General features: G+C 37.1%; 2 protein-coding genes across 2 annotated transcripts in view; both read right to left on the minus strand.

The window, feature by feature from the left end:
• The window catches only part of esama (endothelial cell adhesion molecule a), a 40267-nt gene extending 27394 nt beyond the window's left edge, over positions 1-12873 (minus strand). Inside the window, exon 1 of the mRNA XM_058788891.1 lies at positions 12420-12873. Within this exon, the coding sequence (XP_058644874.1) occupies positions 12420-12489 (70 nt within the window). The 5' untranslated portion in view covers positions 12490-12873. The remainder of the gene's footprint in view (positions 1-12419) is intronic.
• A 3921-nt stretch (positions 12874-16794) lies between these two features.
• LOC131548281 (myb/SANT-like DNA-binding domain-containing protein 2) lies at positions 16795-20659 on the minus strand. Its single transcript, XM_058789468.1, has 4 exons — positions 20183-20659; positions 19142-19397; positions 18211-18274; positions 16795-18121 (listed from the first exon to the last, which is right to left on the minus strand). The coding sequence occupies exons 1-4, from the start codon at positions 20621-20623 to the stop codon at positions 17254-17256; spliced, it is 1629 nt and encodes a 542-aa protein (XP_058645451.1). The 5' UTR covers positions 20624-20659; the 3' UTR covers positions 16795-17253.
• Between the last annotated feature and the right edge of the window lie 1880 nt (positions 20660-22539).

Below are 22539 nucleotides of genomic sequence, written 5' to 3' on the forward strand. Positions count from 1 at the left end.
TTTGAAGCAGCACCGCGCTTTTTTTGATTCAAAACAGCGAATTTCGCCGAAAAGCGACTAGTTTGCAGGTATGTGTAAATGTGTGAGACTTCATTAGCCTCTACAGATTAAAAACAAAAAACAAAAACTAGAAGAATACTAAATGCAGTAAACTGTCAAATTATTTGGGCTACAAAAACAAGTATGTTTATAATTACAACAGTACATAAAGTGATATGACAAGAAATTCCAGTTTGCAATATCAAGCAGCATAACGAGCTGTTTTTACAGCTAAAAATAACTGGACACTGGAAACCTCGCACAATCAAGATTTAAATGATGGTGGCTGCTCTTACGTTAAAAATTAAGGCGGATGCAATGAGGCATGCATGAAAACTAAATAAAATAAATGCTCATTTTAAATGCGTGGTTTAGTATTTTTTCCTATTATTTAATTGTATTATATTTCAGAAATCAAAATCATATTGGCAACCGGCCACACCATATCTTGATATCAGTATCAACTAATAAACTTGTGGACTGCCTTAAGAAATATCTTCAGGGGAAAATCCACACAAGTCTGCAGTCAGACCCATCACTACAATTTCTTACAGTAATAGTAATACTTATTCCTTTTTTGTTTTCAAATATTAAGTTTGGTTATGAAAGGCACATACAAAATGATTTTAAGGAGGTCTGCCTCTTGTGAAACAACTGCTGCTATCTGAACTACAAACCACACTGAATAAAATGTAAGGTGATCTCCACAGTCTTTTTGCTCTCTCTCCTCTGTGATTGCATGCACCAATTTGATCAGACAACCCAGGACAAGCTTGCGTACTTAGCTGCCATGCCCCAATAGCTTCAGTACGCAAATTCCACACTCAGCTTTGCTGTATTAATAAATAATACTTCAGATGTTGCACTTTCAGACTTTTCTGCAGATGTTCTCTGCTCAGTCAGTCATGAGAATTGAAAGGTATGAGATTTTCCTTAATTCTCCCACCAGAAATAGAAAACTCACTGAAGGGACAGGCTTCCTTCACTGGCGCCCAACTTATCACCTGCATGCAGCTTTGACAGCTCCCTCGCTCATAAAGCCGCAACTATCATTCATGGCCAAAACATTGACGCTTCAAAAGAAACGTGTGAAAATGAACCTCTGAGTTCATTTGCAACAGCTGAATGTTGAACAATGTGAATCTGAAAGGCGTTTCTTCACATATCCCATGCATAGCATTTCCAAAGATGGGATAAATTTCCATTTACGCTGAAATGTGAGATGCAAACTACTACCGTGCAGACAATCCTCAGGCTCCGCTCCGCAGTAATCCTTTGCAACTGTGCATTTCAAATCTTTCATGTCTTTGTAAAGCTTCTGAGAATGATTTCAATGTCACCTCAAAGTTATCAACCGAAGAATACTACATCAAAGATGTAATATTTAGTAAGGTGATTTGTAACTGCACTGCTACTGTGGATTTGATGGCAAAGACGGTACATCTTGACCCTGCATTTACACTGATCTCATGAATTTACTCTATGTCTATAATTTAATGAAAGGAATTTCTTCCGACATTTGTAACTGCTGGGAAACCAGAAGATTCTTAATAAATTAATGGTTAATTTTACAAATAAGTCAAATGAGCCATTACAACTATAATATTACATTGGGTTTACCCTCCACACACACTCAACAGTATCTGTGCTTATTCTGTGCGTGTCCTATTCTCGGATTAAACCCACTAGCTAATTTGCTGATTCTTCGCAATGCCTGAATAATCCAACCCTAATCCTCGCAGGCTCGATTAAACAGTCAAATCTGGAGCTCAGGATCTTTCTGCATTTTTAATAGACACCTCACTTCAATACTCTCTGATCAAGACACTGCTGGTGTTTCCTCACAGCCTCCGCTCAATGTATTACCGTTTATCCTAGAAAGATTTCTTTCCATTGCTCACTGATCCCTGAGAATATTGGTCCCCAAAAGAGTGTCAGCATTTGGTTTAATTCTATATGAAAACTCTTGCCTATAATTAACATAATTAAAATTAATAATGCATTATGTAATTACCATCTGACTAATATGTAACTTAAAATGCATAGCTGCAGTCCAGGAAGCGGATACATCATTCCAGAACTACACACACATTTTATATTATATATATATATATATATATATATATATATATATATATATATATATATATATATATATATAGCGCCTGCAAGAAATTACTGCATGATCTGATCAAATATATAATTAGAATGCAACAAGTCATTTGGATTAAAGCATCTGGAAAAAAATAAGAGTTTAAAAATGTATAAATTATTGGTATTTTTGTTATTTTAAAAGATAGATTCATTTTATCTTTGGAAAATCTCATAATATTACGCAATATGGACTCTAAAGACATATGAATTTAGTCAGTGATATTACTACATTGTAGTTTAATTCATGACAAGACTGGTGTTTTTATCTCTGGAAGAATTCCATAAATCTCACATAAAATCCTCGATTCTCAATCATTCCGTCTCATTAGTATTCGGAATCTCTCCAAGGCTGTCGTTGTGAGAGGCAGCAGGTTAAAGGTGAAACAGTTTAAATGAACATCCACAGGTTTTCATCAAGTGCTCAATTATGTATCTCACAGTAATTAGGAGTCTGAATTATCGATAGTGGAAGGAAAAAGCAGACCTGCTCCTGACAGCTCCGGCTATTTTTACACTGATGGAGAGAAGACGAACTCCCTGGTGCGCCTCCTGTACTGATTATTTCTGAGTGGTGAGTGGGAATGAATGGCTAATGACAGTGACTGCCAGTAATGGATTGAGCACAGGGTAAGAACAGGACATCTCTTTCATTCACTTTAATGTGTTTTTGGGAGCGACACTCTGTTGGGCAACCCTAGGCTATTATTTTCATAAGTGTTTCCACAAATGTCAAGAGCAAACTGGGAATGGAGGGATACATGCAGTGCTGCCTGTATAAATTAGGAAATAGATAGGAAAAAATAAAGTGGAAACAAATGTTACTCCAGAGATTGTGGTGGTAGAAAATTGAGAAAATTATCTGTGGTTGAGCTCAGAGGACAATGTTACAACATACAAGGGAAATTAAAAAAAAATGTATTTGATGCAAAGCCGGGGGGTTGGTGACAATCGAAAACCTGGGCTTAACTGAAAGAGTAGATGTGAGAATTTGGATTGGATGGAATATCGATGGCCTCAGGTGTGCTGTAATTTACAGACTGTGAAAGTTGTAATGGGCAGTGCATTCAGGGATAGAAGATGCTTCCTTTTTGCAATGAGGTGTCAAGAAGAGATATCCTGCTTTGAGTGGAGACAGATGTTGGGGCACTGGTTTATCTTCATATATGACCATCTGAAACATGCACACACACAAAATGCGTGTCCCTGCATGTCGTAATGCATACCGCATCAACCTGCTTTCAAACTGCATGCTTGATGTAGCTGATGGGAGCAGCAGCGTGTGAGATATTAGCTCAATATATACTGCAGAGATGCAGCATCACCCCTGGGCTGTCTTAGGAGGATAAAATTATCATAAATTATCATAGAAATAGTCTATATGCTTAGATCTGAAGAAATAAAAGCAGTGGACATTCAAATATCTGTATTATGTCTTGCATTGAAAGCACACAGTAGGGCTGCACAAGAAATAAAACGAGCATAAATGCAATACAAATGCAATAACAAATCACAGCTCTTTAAATGGTCTTCAGAACTTTTAGTAACAACATGTGGTTGTAATAAGTGTGATTTCGGGTACCACAAATGAGTGTTTTGTGCTTCAAATTATACTCTGTGGCTAAAAAATGTGTGCTAAAGAAACATCACCTGTGAATTTGCTAGACAACGTGTCGCTTGCTTACAATGGTGCAACACCTAATACAGGAATCAAGTGCTATGGCAACAATAGGTATGCCATAATAATCAAAGCAAAGACTATATATATACACACACTTTAATAATATATAAATTCTTTAATATAATACCAAAAAACTTCTAAATGATGAATTACTCTACTAGAGACAGTCAAGCATTATGATTTTGTACAGCACTAGTAGCAGGCACATAATAAACCAAATACTAACACTTTCGAACTCAAACACTACAATTTATACAAATGAGAGCCAAAAATAACTCCGTAACGAGCCAAAGAGGATCCACCTTAATGACTAAAGGATTTAAGTGAGAAAATCAATGACAGTAATGATCAGTCACTAATGAGGAAAGAAACTCACTTGCCAAACGTCAATGAAGGTCACAGCGAGCCGAGCGGCAACAACCTGAAGTTTAATCATAATAATAATAATACCAGTATACAAATGAAAATGTTACCGTTGGTCTCTTTATAGAAGATTTTCCAGCAAAAAAAAATGCAGGTTAGAGTTACTGAAATGCATGAAGTGAGTATCATTTTTGTTGTCCAACAACAAAGCCGTACTTCCTCATTTCCCTTTGTGTTTGTTCAGACTTGGCACAAGATGCGTAGCTGCTAAACAAAAGGGTTTAAATCTAAACATAGTAAGCTCATTTTAGAGCATTTAACACTGCTAAAGAAAGAACATGAAACAAGAGGTCACTGCCTGAGGCTTGGCCCCCAAATCAATCCCCTCCCTATTTAGAGCATTACTACTAGTGTGGGGCAATGGCCGCTCGGTCAGTGTAACTTTAGAGACCAAATCTAATGTTTGCTTTGGATTCGTGGAAATCACACTGGACTAAACTAAATGCGTTATTCAGGATCAGCCCATTCTCCTGTCACCCTTGATTGAATTACAGTAATATCTTTCCAGTAAATCACAAAGTCTTGAAGTGGGAACAAGTGGAACGGAGAATTAAAACAACAACATGCAAATTAAATCAATGTTCACACTCATTTTAGTTGATGTTGAGAACAGCTCTGACTGTGTGCGTCTTGTCTTTGAAAGCCCTATGGGAGGATAAAACCAGTGAGAAAGAGGGTCTTTACCTCGGAGCTGTCATTAACATAATGAAGTCTTAGCTCTCCAAAACACTGGTGTGCGCCAATGATCCTAACACTCCCTCTGAGAGTCTATAATTACAGCTTATAATGAGAGCTGCGCCAAAATTATTGTTATAGTCACCAGAATGCAAACACAGGTTCAGGACCCTTCCGTTCAAGTCTGAAGTATGAGTATGTAATTATATGTGAAAATGACTGTTCTCAAAGTTTATAAATGACTGTGTGCAGGGTGTTTTTTTTTCTTACAGTAATGAGGTTTTGTGGCTGTACCCAGCCACAGGAGCTGAAGTAGTGCTGATGAGCTGTTAAGTAAAGCTTTCTGTCCTCTAATGGCTGATGGGATGACAGATGGGCATAACCTCAGTGACAGCTCACTTCTGATTCTCACTCTTTTCACACTCTCTCTCCATAACAAGCCACATATTTTTTTTCTTGCTCTTATTTGTGTCTGGCTATTTCTCTGAAGAAAGAGGTCTTCTTTCGGGGGCTGGAGAGATATACAACACACTGTGACCCCCAAAGAAACTCTTGATCACTGATTGAGGCTTAACAAGAACAGACCTCTCAGTAGGCCAATAGGCATTAAGGTAGCAGTATGTACTAAACACTTTTTTGAGAGAGGTGTCAAATACAGTGGTTATTTCTAAAACTAAATAATGGTCATTCCTTGAGAAACTGATCACCTGCAGTCTCCTTTGCAAATTGCCTTTTGTGTGCTGCATGGAGCTGATGAAAATATGGAGCATTCTAAAGCAGTCATATATGAAGTTAAAGGGATAGTTCACCCAAAAATGAAAATTTGATGTTTATCTGCTCACCCCAAGGGCATCCAAGATGTAGGTGACTTTGATTCTTCAGTAGAACACATACTAATATTTTTAACTCAAACCATTGCAGTCTGTCAGTCAATGGTACTCATGGCTTTAGGGGAAAAAAAACATACAACTAAAAAACTAAATTAAACCCTGTGGCTCGTGACGATACATTGAGGTCTAAAGACACGAAACGATCGGTCTGTGCAAGAAACTGAACAGTATTGTTTTTGTTTTTTACCTCTGATCCGCCGCCCGGGTCCAACTGTCCTGAGCACATTCACAACAGCCGGCGCGTGACGCGTCTTCTTCTTGCTTTACGGAGGATCGCAGACTTGCTGCCACCTATCTCTCAAATGGACCATTGACATTCTATCTACAATCTCGATTAGGAGTGTCAATGGCCCATTTGAGAGATAGGTGGCGGTAATGCACTTATAAGTCTGCGATCCTCCGTAAAGCAGGAAGAAGTAGACGCGTCACACGCTGCCGGCTGTTGTGTGAACGCACTCAGGACAGTTGGACCGGGCGGCGGATCAGAGGTAAATAAAACCCCGATTTAAATACTGTTCAGTTTCTTGCACAGACCGATCGTTTCGTGTCTTTACACCTCAATGTATCGTCACAAGCTGTAGGGTTTAATTTGGTTTTGTCTGTGTATGTTTTTTTTTTCTCTCAAAGCCGTGGGTACCATTGACTGACATTATATGACTGACAGACTGCAACGGTTTGAGTTAAAAATCTTTGTTTGTGTTCTACTAAAGAAACAGAGTCACCTACATCTTGGATGCCCTTGGGGTCAGCAGATAAACATCAAAGTTTCATTTTTGGGTGAACTATCCCTTTAAGATGCCTAATAGCAAGGTAGCAAGGCAATGCACTAGGTTCTAGCACAAAGCCTCTGCTTCTACTTTGAAGAGAAAAATTCTCAAATAAATAATAATTATAAAATCTTAAAAATGACTGTGTTTCCTGATGTAGTTAGAACTAAGTTGTATAATAATTCAGTAACGTTAAATAATATTTTTCACTAGAACAAAAATAAAGATTCTCCCATATGAAGATAATGTTTTAATACATTTCTTACAGTGCGAAGGGAGAACTCCAGGTATAAGACGACAATCTGACAGACAGACAGTAAGTTGCTGTCACTGCATTTCAGCACTGTATGATTCCTGACCGGCCACATGAGATTACACTGGATTTCAGCAGTGGTAATTACTCTGTCACTTCCTCTACAGAAGCTCAACTAGCTCTCCAAGATTACTCTTCTCCTGAGTTACATTAACTGGATTTTCAGGATTTATTTAGTTTCATGTCAATAGTTTTGATGCTCTGCTTTTAAAAAAAAAAAAATCTTAATTTCTTACTTTTCTTGTTGGATTGCAAGGTAAGGACAATCAATATTATTATGGTAATAGGAATGCAATATGAATATGATTTTGAACTAACTGGCTTCATATATCGATATGCAAGACTCCTTCACAAAACACAATGGAAACTCACTAAAAATGAATTGCACCTGCTGACATTCATTTGCACGCGCTGTCTGCGTTGTTTCAGCATTCAATAAAGGAATTATTCAAATTAGGAAATGGTGCAAAAATGCCCTAAAAATTGCAATTAGCCTTAATTTAAATATGCATGGCTTGGTTAAACTGGACTGTACATTGTTAATGAAAAAGACATAGGTATTCCCTCTGAAACAGAGATATTAGTATGAGTGAGAATCTGTGCGTCCCTTCAAGAGTTGACAGGAAGGAGTCTCTGCGTCTGACCTCAGTGTCTCTACAGTCATGAATTGTTACACAGATTCCCGTAAGACCAGATAGAGAGCAGCGTAAAAGCATCAACACTATGTCACCCTGCATGAGCTCAGTATAGACTAAACTGACACATCGGCACGACAACCTGCCACTACACCATACCAAGTTAAACTGAATGATGAATGGATGCAAAAACACTGGTGTTCTAAGCTGCTCTAGGACTCGAATGAATCATAATCTTATCCAATTAAAAAAATTTAACATTAAACATTCAAAATAAATAAAATAAAAATCACTCAAAAGAAAATTTGTCAACACAAAGACACAATGGCACGTCAAAGGACAATTGGCTGTACAAGCCATGTAATGTAAAAACCTCTCCAAGAGGATATGTCACATCTTTTTAAAAATGGATTATCATGCCATTATGCATGTGTGTGTGTGTGTGCGTATTTGCAAGAATGCAATAGGCCAAGAAGAGAGTTGGGAAAGTCGCCCACTAGTTTTCTCATGACCCCAGACCGCACTGAGCACGTTCCTCTGGGGACATGAGCACTGGGAGAGGGAGTCCTCTCACTTCCGTATATGGGACATCCTGATACACAACACACCCCACATCTCAAACCCTAACCAACATGGCATGAATGTAAAAACTCCAGTTACAGCTGCAATGACCCTAAAAAGTATTTGGACACTTAAAGGAACACTCCACTTTTTTTGGAAATAGGCTCATTCTCCAACTCCCCCAGAGTTAATAAGTTGAGTTTTACCGTTTTTGAATCCATTCAGCCGATCTCTGGATCTAGCGATAGCACTTTTAGCATAGCTTAGCATAGATCATTGAATCCTATTAGACCAGTAGCATCACGTTCAAAAATGACCAAAGAGTTTCGATATTTGTCCTATTTAAAACTTGACTCTTCTGTAGTTCTATCGTGTACTAAGACCGGCAGAAAATGAAAAGTTGCGATTTTCTAGGCTGATATGATTAAGAACTATACTCTCATTCCGGCGTAATAATTAAGGAACTTTGCTGCTGTACCATGGCCGCAGCAGGTGCAGTGATATTACGCAGCGCCTGAAAGTAGTCCCCAGCTAGGTAACTAGTTATAATATAGCTGGGGACTACTTTCAGGCGCTACGTAATATCACTGCGCCATGGTACGGCAGCAAAGTTCCTTGATTATTACGCCGAATGAGAGTATAGTTCTAGCCAAATCGGCCTGAAAATCGCAACTTTTCATTTTCCGCCGGTCTTAGTACACGATATAACTACAGAAGAGTCAAGTTTTAAATAGGACAGATATCGAAACTCTTTTTTTTATAGCTTTCATTAAGGCATTTTAACTTTAAACCACTATTGGCCAAAATAAGAGTCCATAATCCATAATCACTCTTCCTCTAATGAAAAAGACTGTTTTGTCTTGTAAACGGTGCTTTATCAGTGCAGAGTTCTCTCCTGATTCAGATGAGATGGCTTTCTCAATGAAGAAAGCAACATTATGGATAGAGGATTCGTATTTTAGCCAGAAGCAGTGGTTTCAAGATAAAATGCCTTAATTATGAATGTTTCTTACAAACATAGCTTTTCACTTCACAAGACATTACTGGAGTTGGGTTGATTACTTGTGGATTATTGTGATATTTTTTTATGAGCTGCACTGTAAAAAGTGATAATTTGACTTAAATTGAGGAAACCCGTTAATTTAAAAAAAAGTGAATTCACTTAACTTATTTTTTTTATTATTTACTTAATTTTAAGGCAATGGGTTTCCTCAATTTTTTTTTTAAGTTAAGTCAACTTATCACTTTTTACAGTGTGTTTGATCCATTTGTTTGATCCTTTTCTTTTCTTTTTTTTAAAGGAAATTTTTATGTTTAGATGAACTGTTCCTTTAATTTTAAACAATTAATCTTTTCTTTTAACATTTTAAATCTAACATTTTTCTTTTATAGCTTTCTTGGAAAATTAGCTTTCTTTTTTTTTTTTTTTTTGATCTGATCTTTTGTAACCAATGACATATAGACAAGTGCCGCTTAAGTGCCCAAATACTTTTTGAGACGCTTTTAATCTGTCAAAAAAAGTTTTCAGTTGCAATCTGCAGCAGCATTATCTGCTGAAGTTGTTGCCATGTTCTTCTGTCTAAATATAAAGACAGGACAAACAAAACCTTTGGCATGAAATTACTTTGTTCTTACAAGTGTCACCAAACGGCCAACAAGGGCTTTTACCAAAATCCATGCTTTGACTTGCACAATCTACCAGAGCAATGCAGAATTACAGGAATTTATGATGTTCTTCTGAACTAATTTTATCCCTGCCACCTGGGCTTAACACAGAAACCCTGCGATGGTATTTTTCTGCGCTATTTCATTCCAGTGGGTTTAGTAAATCCTTGGTTTGCACTATAGCTCTAGATTTCACATTCAGTTCAAACTTTTCTGTGGTTACAGAATTACAGACAATTAGTGACAATTATTATGCAAGTCATTTCACTACTTCTCACTCACTCCATATACAACACTGATGAGTTCTGTCCATTTTAAATCTAATTTACTCAAGGAAATACACCACTGTTAATCTATTACATCATTTTTACTCCCCTCTTTTCTAGGCACTGCAGAAAAGAGGATGCACCTGCAAAATGTGTGCCACTTGTGCATGCATGCATGAGAAAACAAAGATCATTAATTTCAGAACCCTCATAAGTCATATCCTGTTACTTACAACTGCTACAGTAATGCTACGTCACTTAGATCCAAACAATATCAATTGTTTGTACTTCACACACAGAATAATTCAAGGAAAATGACCTTATTGCCTAGAAAAGCAGCTTGTCAAATGACTTCATGTGCAGATGACCACACCCAACTGAAACTAGTCATGAAGGTGTTTATATAACATTGTTTTATGAGGGCATGTGACTCAAGGGTTTACATGCTGGACACTAGGGGTGTGCGATATGACGATTTTTGATGGTGGACGATAAAAATGTCTCCACGATCTGCTTTTGAAGAAATATCGTAGTATCGTGCTACAGCACACATTCTATCAGCTGCAGTTCTTATTCCTCCGTCTCAATATACTGTACATTATTCGGATCTGCTTTAAAGCCTTGCCGGTTAAATGTTTTATTCACGCGTCGGTCTGACGTGCGCTTTTTCTGAGCCCGTACACCCGAAGCGCGCGTGCTAAAGCCCGTCAAAAAGAGCCTGATTACTGAACTAAGTTATCTTGTGCACTAATACTGTCAAAACACACAAGGTTTATGTATAGACTCCGTTGCTTATGTCTAAAATGAGTAAGTAAACAGCTGAGAGAAAACGGAAGGGTGCCTCTGTATATTAGATGCGTGCCTGTCTTAAAGGGGCAGTACTGAACATGCTGCCGACTGTCATTAAAGGGATAGTTCACCTTAAAATTTTATTTCTGTCATTATTTACTAACTCGCATGTTGTCCCAAACCTGTATACATTTTTTTCTTGTGCTGAACACAAAAGAACATATTTTGAAGAATGTGGGTAACCAAATAGTATCTGGTCCACATTGACTTTTGATAGAAGGAAAAAAAAAATACTATGGAATAAGTCAATGGGGACCAGCAACTGTTTGGTTTTCCACTTTCCTCAAAATAGCATTTATGTTCAGCAGAAGAAACTCATTCAGGTTTAAAGAAACTTTTGAGTGAGTAAATGATGGTATAAATATAAAACTTTTTATTTTGGGGTTAATTATTCCTTCAATGTTAATAAAACACCAAGAAACACAAAGAGAAAAATCACTCACTACTCTTGACTGAAAAACGTTAATACAGTTGATTTAATAGGAATCAATCTACATAGTGTTTTATTTTTATATTTGTTGATTCAATTTCTCGAATGCTCCTGCTAAATACACCTATTGTACCTGAAAATAAAACACTGTTTTATTTGTATAGTATGTGTACTTGTAATGTGTATCTTTGTTCTCATTTTTTAATAACAAAGATAAAATAATGACACAGATTTTTATCTTCGCCCACTTTGGCCTAAATATCCATTCTTTTTTAATATTTTTGTTACCTTGAAAGGTTTTGTCTTTAAAATAGGGAAATTAGTTTGGCTGTAATGCTCAGACAACTTGCAAAATAGTAAAACCAACATGACAAAGAATCGTGATAAAATCGTGAATCGTGATTTTTCTTAAAAATATCGTGATGATATATTTTTGCCATATCGCCCACCCCTACTGGACACCATGTAATAGTATTATAAATGTGTCATTAATGTGGTATCATATATGTGTATTTATTAACCTAGTTTACCAAGTGGGAGGAGTGTATCTCAGCCAAATATTGTCCTCTCCTAACAAACCATACATCAATGGAATGTTTTAATCAGCTGATGTATAGGTACATCTCACAAAATTGACCCTTATGACTGGTTTTGTGGTCCAGAGTCACACACACAATGAGGAAAATAAATAAAATGAAAATAAAACATTAGATTTTTTTCCTTTCACTTTTTTTGTCTTCTTTCACGTGGTAAACTATAACCTACATTCAAGTTCACTTTGATACTTTTCTTATTCTGTCTGTTCTTATTCTTGTAGAAATATGAATGTATATAATATATATTAATATAATACAATTTTACAAAATGAACCATTTTATAACAATTTTAAATATATACAGTATTACTTAATACTGTTGGCTTGCTTTTTTTTTTTTTTTTTTTGCAACAGCCTGAGTGAAACAATGAACTCAAGCTAGCTAAGCAACCATATCTATCAAGTATCTGAACACATGAAGTATTTACATTCCCAGTGCACACAGTAACAGTTCATGTAGCGGCGTAGAAGCAGCCTACCTGAGATACAGCACAGAAATGTGAATACTGACAGGCAGGTGTGAAGTTTTGCCGAAGTTAGCGTCTCCATGGCTCAGCATGTGAAGAGTGTCCGCTCTGCGCGCGCTCGTCCGTATTAACACTGCGCGTGAAGTAGATAACGGTTATCTACAAACAAATCAAAACCACTAGGCTCTTTCAAGTGTCCTAAAACTGTGTGTTCTCCTCGAAACAAGCGATGTTCACCGCGGGAAGACCGACGCTATATCCAAGCTGGAAATCATCTTTGACTCCACAGAATTCAATGGCATGAGATTGGACAAGTGTCCGTGTGTTTGGCGGTGAATATCCCAACAGATTCTCTGAGCGCTGGAGTTTGCTCTACACAGACAGCGCGAGCGAGCGAGTGAGGTGAACACTAGAAGCACTCCGTGTGTAAAGACTGCTCCGCGAGCTGTTGCACCTGCACTCGCGCGGAACGCCCCCTGCGTGCACGGACGCGGCATCACTCCTGTTACAGGTGAACTCTGCGTGAGAACTTGCGTTCCGGAAATGTTGGGACGGTTTTTAAATTTGAATAAAATGAAAACTAAAAGACTTTCAAATCACATGAGCCAATATTTTATTCACAATAGAACATAGAGAACGTAACAAATCTTTAAATGGAGAAATTTTACACTTTTATCCACCAAATGAGCTCATTTCAACTTTGATGCCTGCTACATCTTCAAAAAAGTTGGCATGGGGAAACAAAGGGCTGAAAAAGCAAGACATTTTTGAAAAGATTCAGCTGGGAGAACATCTAGCAACTAATTAAGTTACAATAAATTGCGCTAACAATGGTAATTAAATCTAACGATCGGTTAGCTCATATCACATATAACCGTGCAAATGATTATTATTGTTATACTTTATTCTCAAATTATTAATGTTAACAACATCAGCATTGCGTGACAATGAGTATAGTGTGTATTAGCCTGTAGATTTCAATTTCTGTACAATATCTAATTGTCATAACATTCGAATTTCATGTTAAGAAATTATTTTAACCCAAAAAGCAACCTATGCTCTCTTCGAACTGTTTGTATTTAAAATACAAAGGCTATCTGTAATCAGAATCACATTTAAAACTGGAATATAATGTAATTCCATTTACATGTGTTTCATAAACACATAATCCTTTCTGGATTACAATCCGCCATCAAATTGATACATTTAATTATTCCAGCTACTGTGAGAAAAGGTTATAAACGATCTGTCACCTGCAGGATCCGCGGTGCCATGCTCGAATTTCCCGCGAAAACCTACCTTTACCACTCAAATTAGAAAACATTATTATAAACTAACCATTGTGAATCGGGCTAAAGTAAGGTGATAGTTTTGAATACTGGCTGGTTATGTACTTGCTCAAATATTGATTTCGGATTATTTTTAACCCAAAAAAGTTACAGACCGCAGTTTTAAGTAAAAATTCCGGGTTTTATGTGTAGTTAATAGATTACACTTTTAGTCTACTTTGCCCATCACAGTTTATTGATCAAATAACATAATCTATAAAGGTTCAAAACGCATTTACGTACACATATTTGAGAATCGAGATATTTCCTGATATACTTAACACTTTGGAAAAATTTTGAAAGAAAAAAAAATCAGTAGTTCATGTGCTTATGGTTAATATATGACCATGACTGCAGTCACAGGTCACTGTGCATGGTATGAATTACCCAGGTGGATTTTCCAAGTTTCATTTAACTCTTTAAAAGACTGAAGACCAATAAAAATACAGTCAGGCTGCTCTTGTGTTGTTCAGTTAGACGGGAGTCACGGGACAGCAGCACTAATGTTGTGTAGTTCCTTTTACCTCTTGCAATGATAATGCAACAGGACAGGGAGTGGGGCTTGTCGTGGCAGTACAGTGGTCTCAGCCCTCGGAGGTGAATACCTCCTCATTCCTGTTTCTTTAGGATGGCATGTTGCCATGGAAACAGGGCTGAGGTGGATGCAGTCGGACTGCTGGATTATTAGGGGCAGATGAGCTCAGTTCTGTGATTACACCCTGGGCTACTTGGACACGATCATGTGGTTTTGCAGTCAAAGCTAATATCTTAAACGCACTCGAGCACCCTGGGCAAACTGCATCCACAGAAAATTCAAAGGACAGGGTGAGCTGGGGTGTATGGGATAAAATATACAGATGTTTTAGCTGCAATAGCACACGCCTTGACACAGGAGGCCTTTTTTACTTTTTAAACCACTATAAAAATGACACAACAGTTCAGAAAACACACTCTGGAGGCCATTCCCAAGGCAAAACTGACCGATTCAGAGCTGTATAATCAACGGCCAAAGATCAGTCACTCAGATACACAAGAGAACACATTCAGAGCCACAATCATCTCACAGCTCCCAGACGAGCAAACAGAAAAGTTAATGACGTGAACAATAGCTGCAGTGTAATTTAGGTCCATCATTTATAACCACACACAGCTCAACCATAAACAGCTAGAGATAAGACTGAAAAACTGTGAAGGTTCAGCCATTTTTATTACCTTTCTTGTTTTATTCCCCTTGTCATTTAAAGTTACATAGGAACAGAAGGGTAAGCTGTTTGTTTGAATTTTTGGTTACACTTGGTTTCTCATAGTCAGTATGTTGTATGTTGTGGACCCATCAAAATAAAGTGTTAGAAGATATTAAACAGACAGTCTACTAATACTCTAATGACTGCTAGTTGATGTGTAGTTGCAAAGTTACTTGCTGTTAGTAGAATGTCTAAAGTGGACTATTGAAATAAAGTGTTACCAAATTTAATTTTCTAATTTAATATATAAATATATATATATATATATAAATGTACATGCAACAATAATAATTGACCATTAAGAATATATATATATATATATATATATATATATATATATATATATGTTTCTGTCAGATTGACAACCTTAATGGTTTAACAGTATTAAAGTATTAAAAAGTATTAATTATGTTCTCATAGATGTATTTCTTATGTACTTACTGTATCTATGACTTTTGTATCTTCAGTATTCATAAGGACACATGTAATATTAGATCTTTCAGAAAAGGCTAAATAAAGATGAAAAAGAAAGATAAGAAGGAAAACTACATGGATTGAATAAATACCCATGAGTTAAAGGTGCTATGAATAAAGTGCAGTCGATGGGGGAACACTTATCATGTTCAATAATAATAAGTGCTCTATATTTTAGTCACCATCCACCTTTTTTAAACCAGAAAAAAATCAATCAATAAAGCAAATAATAAATGTTTGGGGTTAGAAAAAGTGTAACCACCTCCATTGGGAGTGTTTTTTTCCTGGCCGAGGGAGATACTCATCTCATATGACAGGCTAAGCAGGGAAATTAGACTTTGCATTTGAATTATTGATTCTCTTAGCACATGCTCGACCAACGCTAGCAGCCAACTACCTTTGCAACACCACAAAAGAGGTTTACTACAAGCAGTTTTACAAAGAAAAAATATAAAATAAGTAGTAATCTAATACATAATTTACTGTTCTAGAATGTGACATTAATGGACACTTATTTAATGGACATCTTTCAGCCATTGTTATACTCTCACAGATATTTACTGCCACCTGCTGGTCACATCTGTGTTTTAAAAGGTATATTTAAGACCTTTTTAAAACCAAGTAAAGAAAATGTAAGGAATAAATGGAATGGAGCACAATACTTCATTATGGTCTTAAAATTTAAATGTCTTGTGTTAGCATCGCATCAAAGTTTGAAAATAGAATTCCATCAGATCTCCATTTCTTTAAATAATAATAATAATAAAAAAGTGGCTAAAATTATGGCTTCAATACCTCTGCCATCTTCCAACAACTAGAATTTGGAAATAATGTATTATACCATATGATCACTGTGCAAAAAAACTGTCCTTCATCACTATTTTTGTCTTGTTTTCTAAAGATTATTAAACCAAGATACAGCTGAAAAGCAGGATGACATAGGAGTCTTGATTATGATTTATTTATTTTGATTAAAATGAAGTGAATTTACGATTAGAACAAGAACAAGTATCCAATAGGTTTAGAGAAATCAACTTAATTCAAGGGAAAACAAGTTTTCATACCACACTGACAGATGCTTGTTCTTGTTTTAAGAATAAACTCACATAATTTTGTTCAGTTTCTCAGAAAACAAGACTTCATATGTTCAAGTTGCACTGTTCAAGTACTGTAGATGTATCTTAATTAACTAATTATGACTTAATGTATATAAGACTTTAAGAAACATTTAATTATAATTAACATTTTATTCCGAAAGGTCTGGATAAATAAAAACCTAAAACGGACAAATTTAAAAACAGAAAGTGAATGAACAGCACTTCATTTCATCAATTTATTTTTTGTCCTTCCAAACATGTAAACAAGACTGTGACCTGGAAACAATCATACATAAAGACACTGTGTGAACTCACAAATAAAAAACCAACATTGATAAACGCTTTATGAAAAACATTCTTTGAATGCTCTAATTGGAAATGCTGGAATGCTTGACAATATCAATATATACTCTTAAATATATATATTTATACTTCTATATAGACTTTATACTTAGATTAATTAAGAGTTTTCATTAAGGATTCTTTTTTTTTTTTCCGGACAGTTCCTGCATTTGGATCTCGAGAGATTTAAATAAAGGCAGTTTGCTCCCGTTTACGCTCCCTGATAAAGACAATTACTGCAAAGGAGACTATACGGCCCCTTTCGGAACAGACTGTGCCTGACATACCACATAAATACTTTGAGTTCAAGTCTATATTTCAAAATCCTGGCTTTAAAGAGATTCATTGGCAAATGCAACCGCTACAGTGCATCCTTCTTGTTAAACTTTAACGAATAACCGATCGCAGTCTCTAAACATTCCACTAAAGACCCGGCGGAGAGAAAGTCCAGCTCCACCTCGATAAACTTAATGTAGATGTGTAATCCAGAGAGGATGCCCTCCTTGGCCTGGCCGGCGCAGTTGTCCTGCAGGAACCTGGTTACGGCTGAAGGCTCCCCTCGGCTGTAGTGTTTGCCTGAAGTCTGAAAGTGCTGGAACAGACACTGCTGTAGCGTCCTTTCCTCTGCAATGCCGAGGTAACAGTAAGTGACTTTGGCTGATGTCCTCTTGTCCGTCTCCACGCTCTCGCAATGGTCCGTCTCCTCCTCTTCCTGTGAGGGGGAGGACTTGTCCCCTGTGCTAGACGAAGAATTGGACCCACTCGTCTCCTCATAGCCTATTGCATACAGGCCATATGTTTTTGGGATGCCCCCTGGCAGGAGGTACTGGGAGCTGTTGCTGCATCCTGCCGCCCTCGTCTGTGCGATCGGGATCCAGTCCACTTCCATGTGCAGCTCCAAACAGCGAGCTTCGCTAATAGTGATGTCTAGGAATTTATAATAGACGTTTTTCCAGTTCATCTTCTGCACCTTGGTCATGATGACCCTGCCCTCGGCCTTCTCAGGGTTGAAGTATTCCCGCAGTCTTTTTCCCAGAGGAACCTGTGAGCTGATTTCTGCGTAGTGGTAGCGGATCTCCTCTCGCCACCGTGTGTTGTAGCCCACTCCGAAGATGGCCAGCTTATTGGACAGGTGGAGGCGGGAGAAGTCAGTCCATGTCTGGAAGTGCTCCCATTTGACCTCCACTGACTCCAGGATACGCATCACGTTCTGCATCACTTCCTGGCGTCTAAAGAAAGCACGAGGAAATGAGGACCTGAGTGTAAATTGTGTGTTTAAATAAATGGATTGGGAAAAAGGACACAGGTTCAAACTTACTGAGCGTGCTCAGATGGCTCCAGTCGTATCTGAAGAACTCTGGTTTTTGGAAGCTGGTTGTCCTCTGTGAAAGACCAGATTGTGTTATATGAGATATTTGAAATTATGCACATGGCATCAGACTTTGAGTCGGGTCTGAAATAGACAGATTTTCATAGATTGTGGATGATAACTAGGTCTACATTGAATATGCATACTCTTTTTAAAAATTTTAGGAGATCTGCAGTATTCTGCTAATTCTTACAATAAAATTATTTATTGCAGAAAAAAAAAAAAAGAATCACATAAATATAAATACACATTAAATTTTGATAATAAATACATTGTATTAATATAGGGTCGTACGTTTTTTTTATGTTTTTGTTCTTTTATGCTGCATTTACTTAATCAAAGATACAGTAATATTGGGAAATATTATTATAATTATAACTGTTAATATAATTCTAATATTTTTTTCAATCTAAGTTATTTTTGTGATGGCAAAGCTGAATTTTCAGTGTCACGTGATCCTTCATAAATCATTCTAATATGCTGATTTGCTGTTCAAATTAGTTGTGCTACTTAATATTTGATTTGATGAATATAAAGTTCAAAAGAACAGAACTTATTTGAAAATAATTGTTTTGTAACAATGTAAAAGCCTACACTGTCACTTGTGCCTTTGCTGAATAAAAATATTTAGAAAAAATTAACTTTTGAACAGTACTGTAAGTAAATATGTGTCATTAAATTATCAGTAAATCTGTGGAGCATCATATGGAATTCTGTGGTGGCAGATTTCGAGCAGCACTGGTGAGGTATGAACCTAAAATCTTTCAAATGCTTGCCCAGATTTTGCACCACTAGTCTACAGCTCTCCTTTTTAAAGGAGGAGGATACTACAATAGTGCCTTTAAACTTATTTACACTGTAAAGAGAATACTGCATTCACCTGTTTCTATGTCTCCCTCATTGAAGGCAGCAGAAAGGTCCTGATTACACCAGTCTTCCTGAGAGTAGTCCTCCATAGTGCTGCCGTCTGACTCCATCTCCTGGTAGAGCCCGCTGCTGTTGATCAGCACAGGCTGACAGCTTTGAGAATCCCAGCCGCCTTGCCCGAACACTTTCTCCAGCTGCTCGAAGGAGTAACTGCTCTTCCTCTTCCCAATGCCGTGCTCCTTCACTCGGCTATAACAACGTCTCAGCGTCTGCAGATGATGGTCATGTTTATAAAAACAGCAACACATGCAAACTGTATTTGAATCAATCAAGACTGAGATGTACATCACAAATAATTAACTACTCCTCAGAAACCGTAAAAAACTATTTTCCTAGTACTTTCTGCACTTACACTTAAAAATTGACAATCAAATTTTATTTACTTTTCACATCTGATAGCAATGCATGGCCATATGAAATAGCACTATTTCTATACGTATGCACTAGAAATATATTCAAACTTCCTACAAATTTGACATAACGCTTTTTGCATACTATATAGCAGGGAGGTATATATATATATATATATATATATATATATGATAACTCTTATCTCCCTGTGCGTACTTTTAGGCCTAAAAAACATTTTCATCTTTGAATTAATGTAAAGCGCTTTGAGTGCCTAGAATGTTATTATTAAAAGGTAAAGTTGTTGTGGGTAGCATAAGTGATCTTGCAGGCAATTTGTCCAATGATAACTTAACATATTTAATGTTAATTTGTGGTATCAAAACTTCAATGCCCCGACCAAAGCCTTTTGTTTTGATTTTGCCATTTTACCAAAAGCTCTGTGGAGGCAATCTACCATAAACATCACAACAAATCCATGATGATAACTGACAGCCATCAGTCTAATGTGCTTGAGACAAGACAGAGCCATGCTTTGTGTTTTGATTTTGACAGCTTCACCAAAGCTCTGTGTAAACTGCCGAATAAACATGACAACAAGCCTCTAAGAATATCTGAGTGACAGCCATGTGTTTGAATGTTTTACCTTCATCCTCTCTCGACACTGGGATGGGGTCCGTTCGTAACCCAGCTCTGACAGCGCTCTGGACACCCGCTCGTACATCGCGGGTCCCGGCGCCTTGCCAGAAAACACCGTCCCGGCCACCTCCAGCTGCTGCATCCGCGCCTCCGCCAGCCTCTCGTTGCCCCACACGGCGATCAGCGCGTTGGTTTCGGACGGTGTCCAAGACATGCCTCGGCAAGCGGTGAAGCTGTTGGAGGCAGAGGCCGATCCACTCCGGCCTGCGCCCCCGGACAGCGAAACCCCGACGTTCAGAGGAGAGAATCTATTAGGGGTGGAGGGGTTGGAATGGTATTGGTTACTGTCACTCAAATCCTCGGATTCCGGGGAAGGAACCTCGGTTTTGGGAATCTTCAGCGGCACTGATAGATCAGGAGAACGCTCGGCGTTACTGGGGGCCGCCATCTTGCCTCTGTTGCTAAGGGGAGGGGGCAGAGAGGAAGAGCGTGCGCGCGCTCACTCCAAGCGCGATTGACAGCTCATATCTTGAGTTTTCATTTTTGCAGCCAATGTCTATTAATGTCAAGATACATATTACGCTACATATTACAAACAATTATGTCATAAATAATAATATTATACACAAAATAATATATTATAGGTAATTATGTAAAATGCAGTGTTTCAGTTTTGAATTATTTTAACACATTTAAATATAATAATAATAATAAAAATAATAATGAAGTGCAACTGACAGCTAATTTTTGCAAGTCTCTCTTATATTATGAAAAATATATTTAAAAATTAATTTATAAGCAATTAAATTATATTACAATATTATAATATAATAATTATTATGCAAAAGCGGCCTTGAAATATTGCAATACAAAATATATCCGCACTGAGACGCTTCACCGTTTGTAACACTCCGCGTGACCAAGTTCACGGGTTTTTACCATGTGTGAGGTGAGGAGTGAAAGCCGATTTTTCATGTGCAAAAAGCAGGTTTTTGAAAGTCTAAGCATCGGTGTTTCCTTTTGCGAGCAGAAGCAATGCCGTGTGAAATTAACTGCTGCTTGAAGCATGATTTTGAAGTTAAGACCTGTGTTTGTGAGTGTGACTCGTCTCATAATCCAAAAAAGTTTCAGACAGGCTTTCAATCTGTGCCTTGTTTGGCGGCCTAACAGAAAAGTAAGTTTAGTTTACAAATATAAATATACAACAAACAGCATATAAGCAATATCACAAGAACGTCCAAAAGTCAACATGGGTGTCTCATGTAAAAGTTAAATATTATGTAAATAAAGAAATATATGATAGTTCAGATTTACCCATTATAGTGTAACACTCCTGTTCTCTCATGTATTTTATACAAATGATAATTATATATGTAAACATGATCGAATATTACATTATTATTAATATTTTATTTAAATATTGAAATCAGTTACCCTTTTTCTACAAGTTAGGCCTGTTTTCCACTACAAGGGAAAGTACCACGGCTGACCACTAGGCGGAGTTGCTCATCCTCGTTACATTATGCCTTGTGTCAGTTTGTTAATGTGGCAACAAAATAGACTTGGTACACTTTACTTGCATGTGTTCTGTCCACAATAAATACAGCTAAATGGTTAATCATTGTCAAGTTTGTGTTTCTCTAAAAATAATGCATATAATCATGCCCTTTTCTTGCCCTGTTATTTTATAGACACATTTCTTTAATGCTTTGCATAAAAATAACAGCTTTAGATTTTATGCTTTACTTCTTTTATGAGTATGATACAGATTGTCATAGACTTAACCAGTTTTGATTATTTAGTCAGCTGTCTGGCTGCCACAAATGTACATTGAAGAAGAATTTTGTCATATTCATAGCAGCCCATATCTGCATGAATCATGCTCCTTTAGTAATGCTGTTGATTTAATAATGCTGTCAAATTATTTATTTGTGTTGGAAAAATAAAAAAAAATCTTGTCATTCTATAGGGAGTCCAGCTTAACTGAGCTGCAGCTTCACAGCTGTTCACATGATTTAACAGAGAGTCTATTTCAGGTCAAAGGTTATGGCCCGTTCTAAGAATAGTGAACCGTCCTGACACCATTTTCTGTCTATATCTGGGTGTTTTATGATAACTTCATTGTATTTGATGTCTGCTAAAGGTTAGATGTAGAGTCAGGAGACAGTATAACCTTTAAAAAAAAAAAAAAAGATGACAGGCTCCTACATAGTTTATAAAAGTACCGTAGGTTAATGCAAAGACTTTCATGAGCTTTTGGCGATGGAACCTGAATCCTAAACTGTAGCTGCGCACATGCACATCAATTTGTTTTTCATATAACTTTCATATTACAAACATATAAAAGAATCCTAAGCTAATATT

Source organism: Onychostoma macrolepis, chromosome 10 (assembly GCF_012432095.1).
Source record: "Onychostoma macrolepis isolate SWU-2019 chromosome 10, ASM1243209v1, whole genome shotgun sequence".
Taxonomy (NCBI): domain Eukaryota; kingdom Metazoa; phylum Chordata; class Actinopteri; order Cypriniformes; family Cyprinidae; genus Onychostoma; species Onychostoma macrolepis.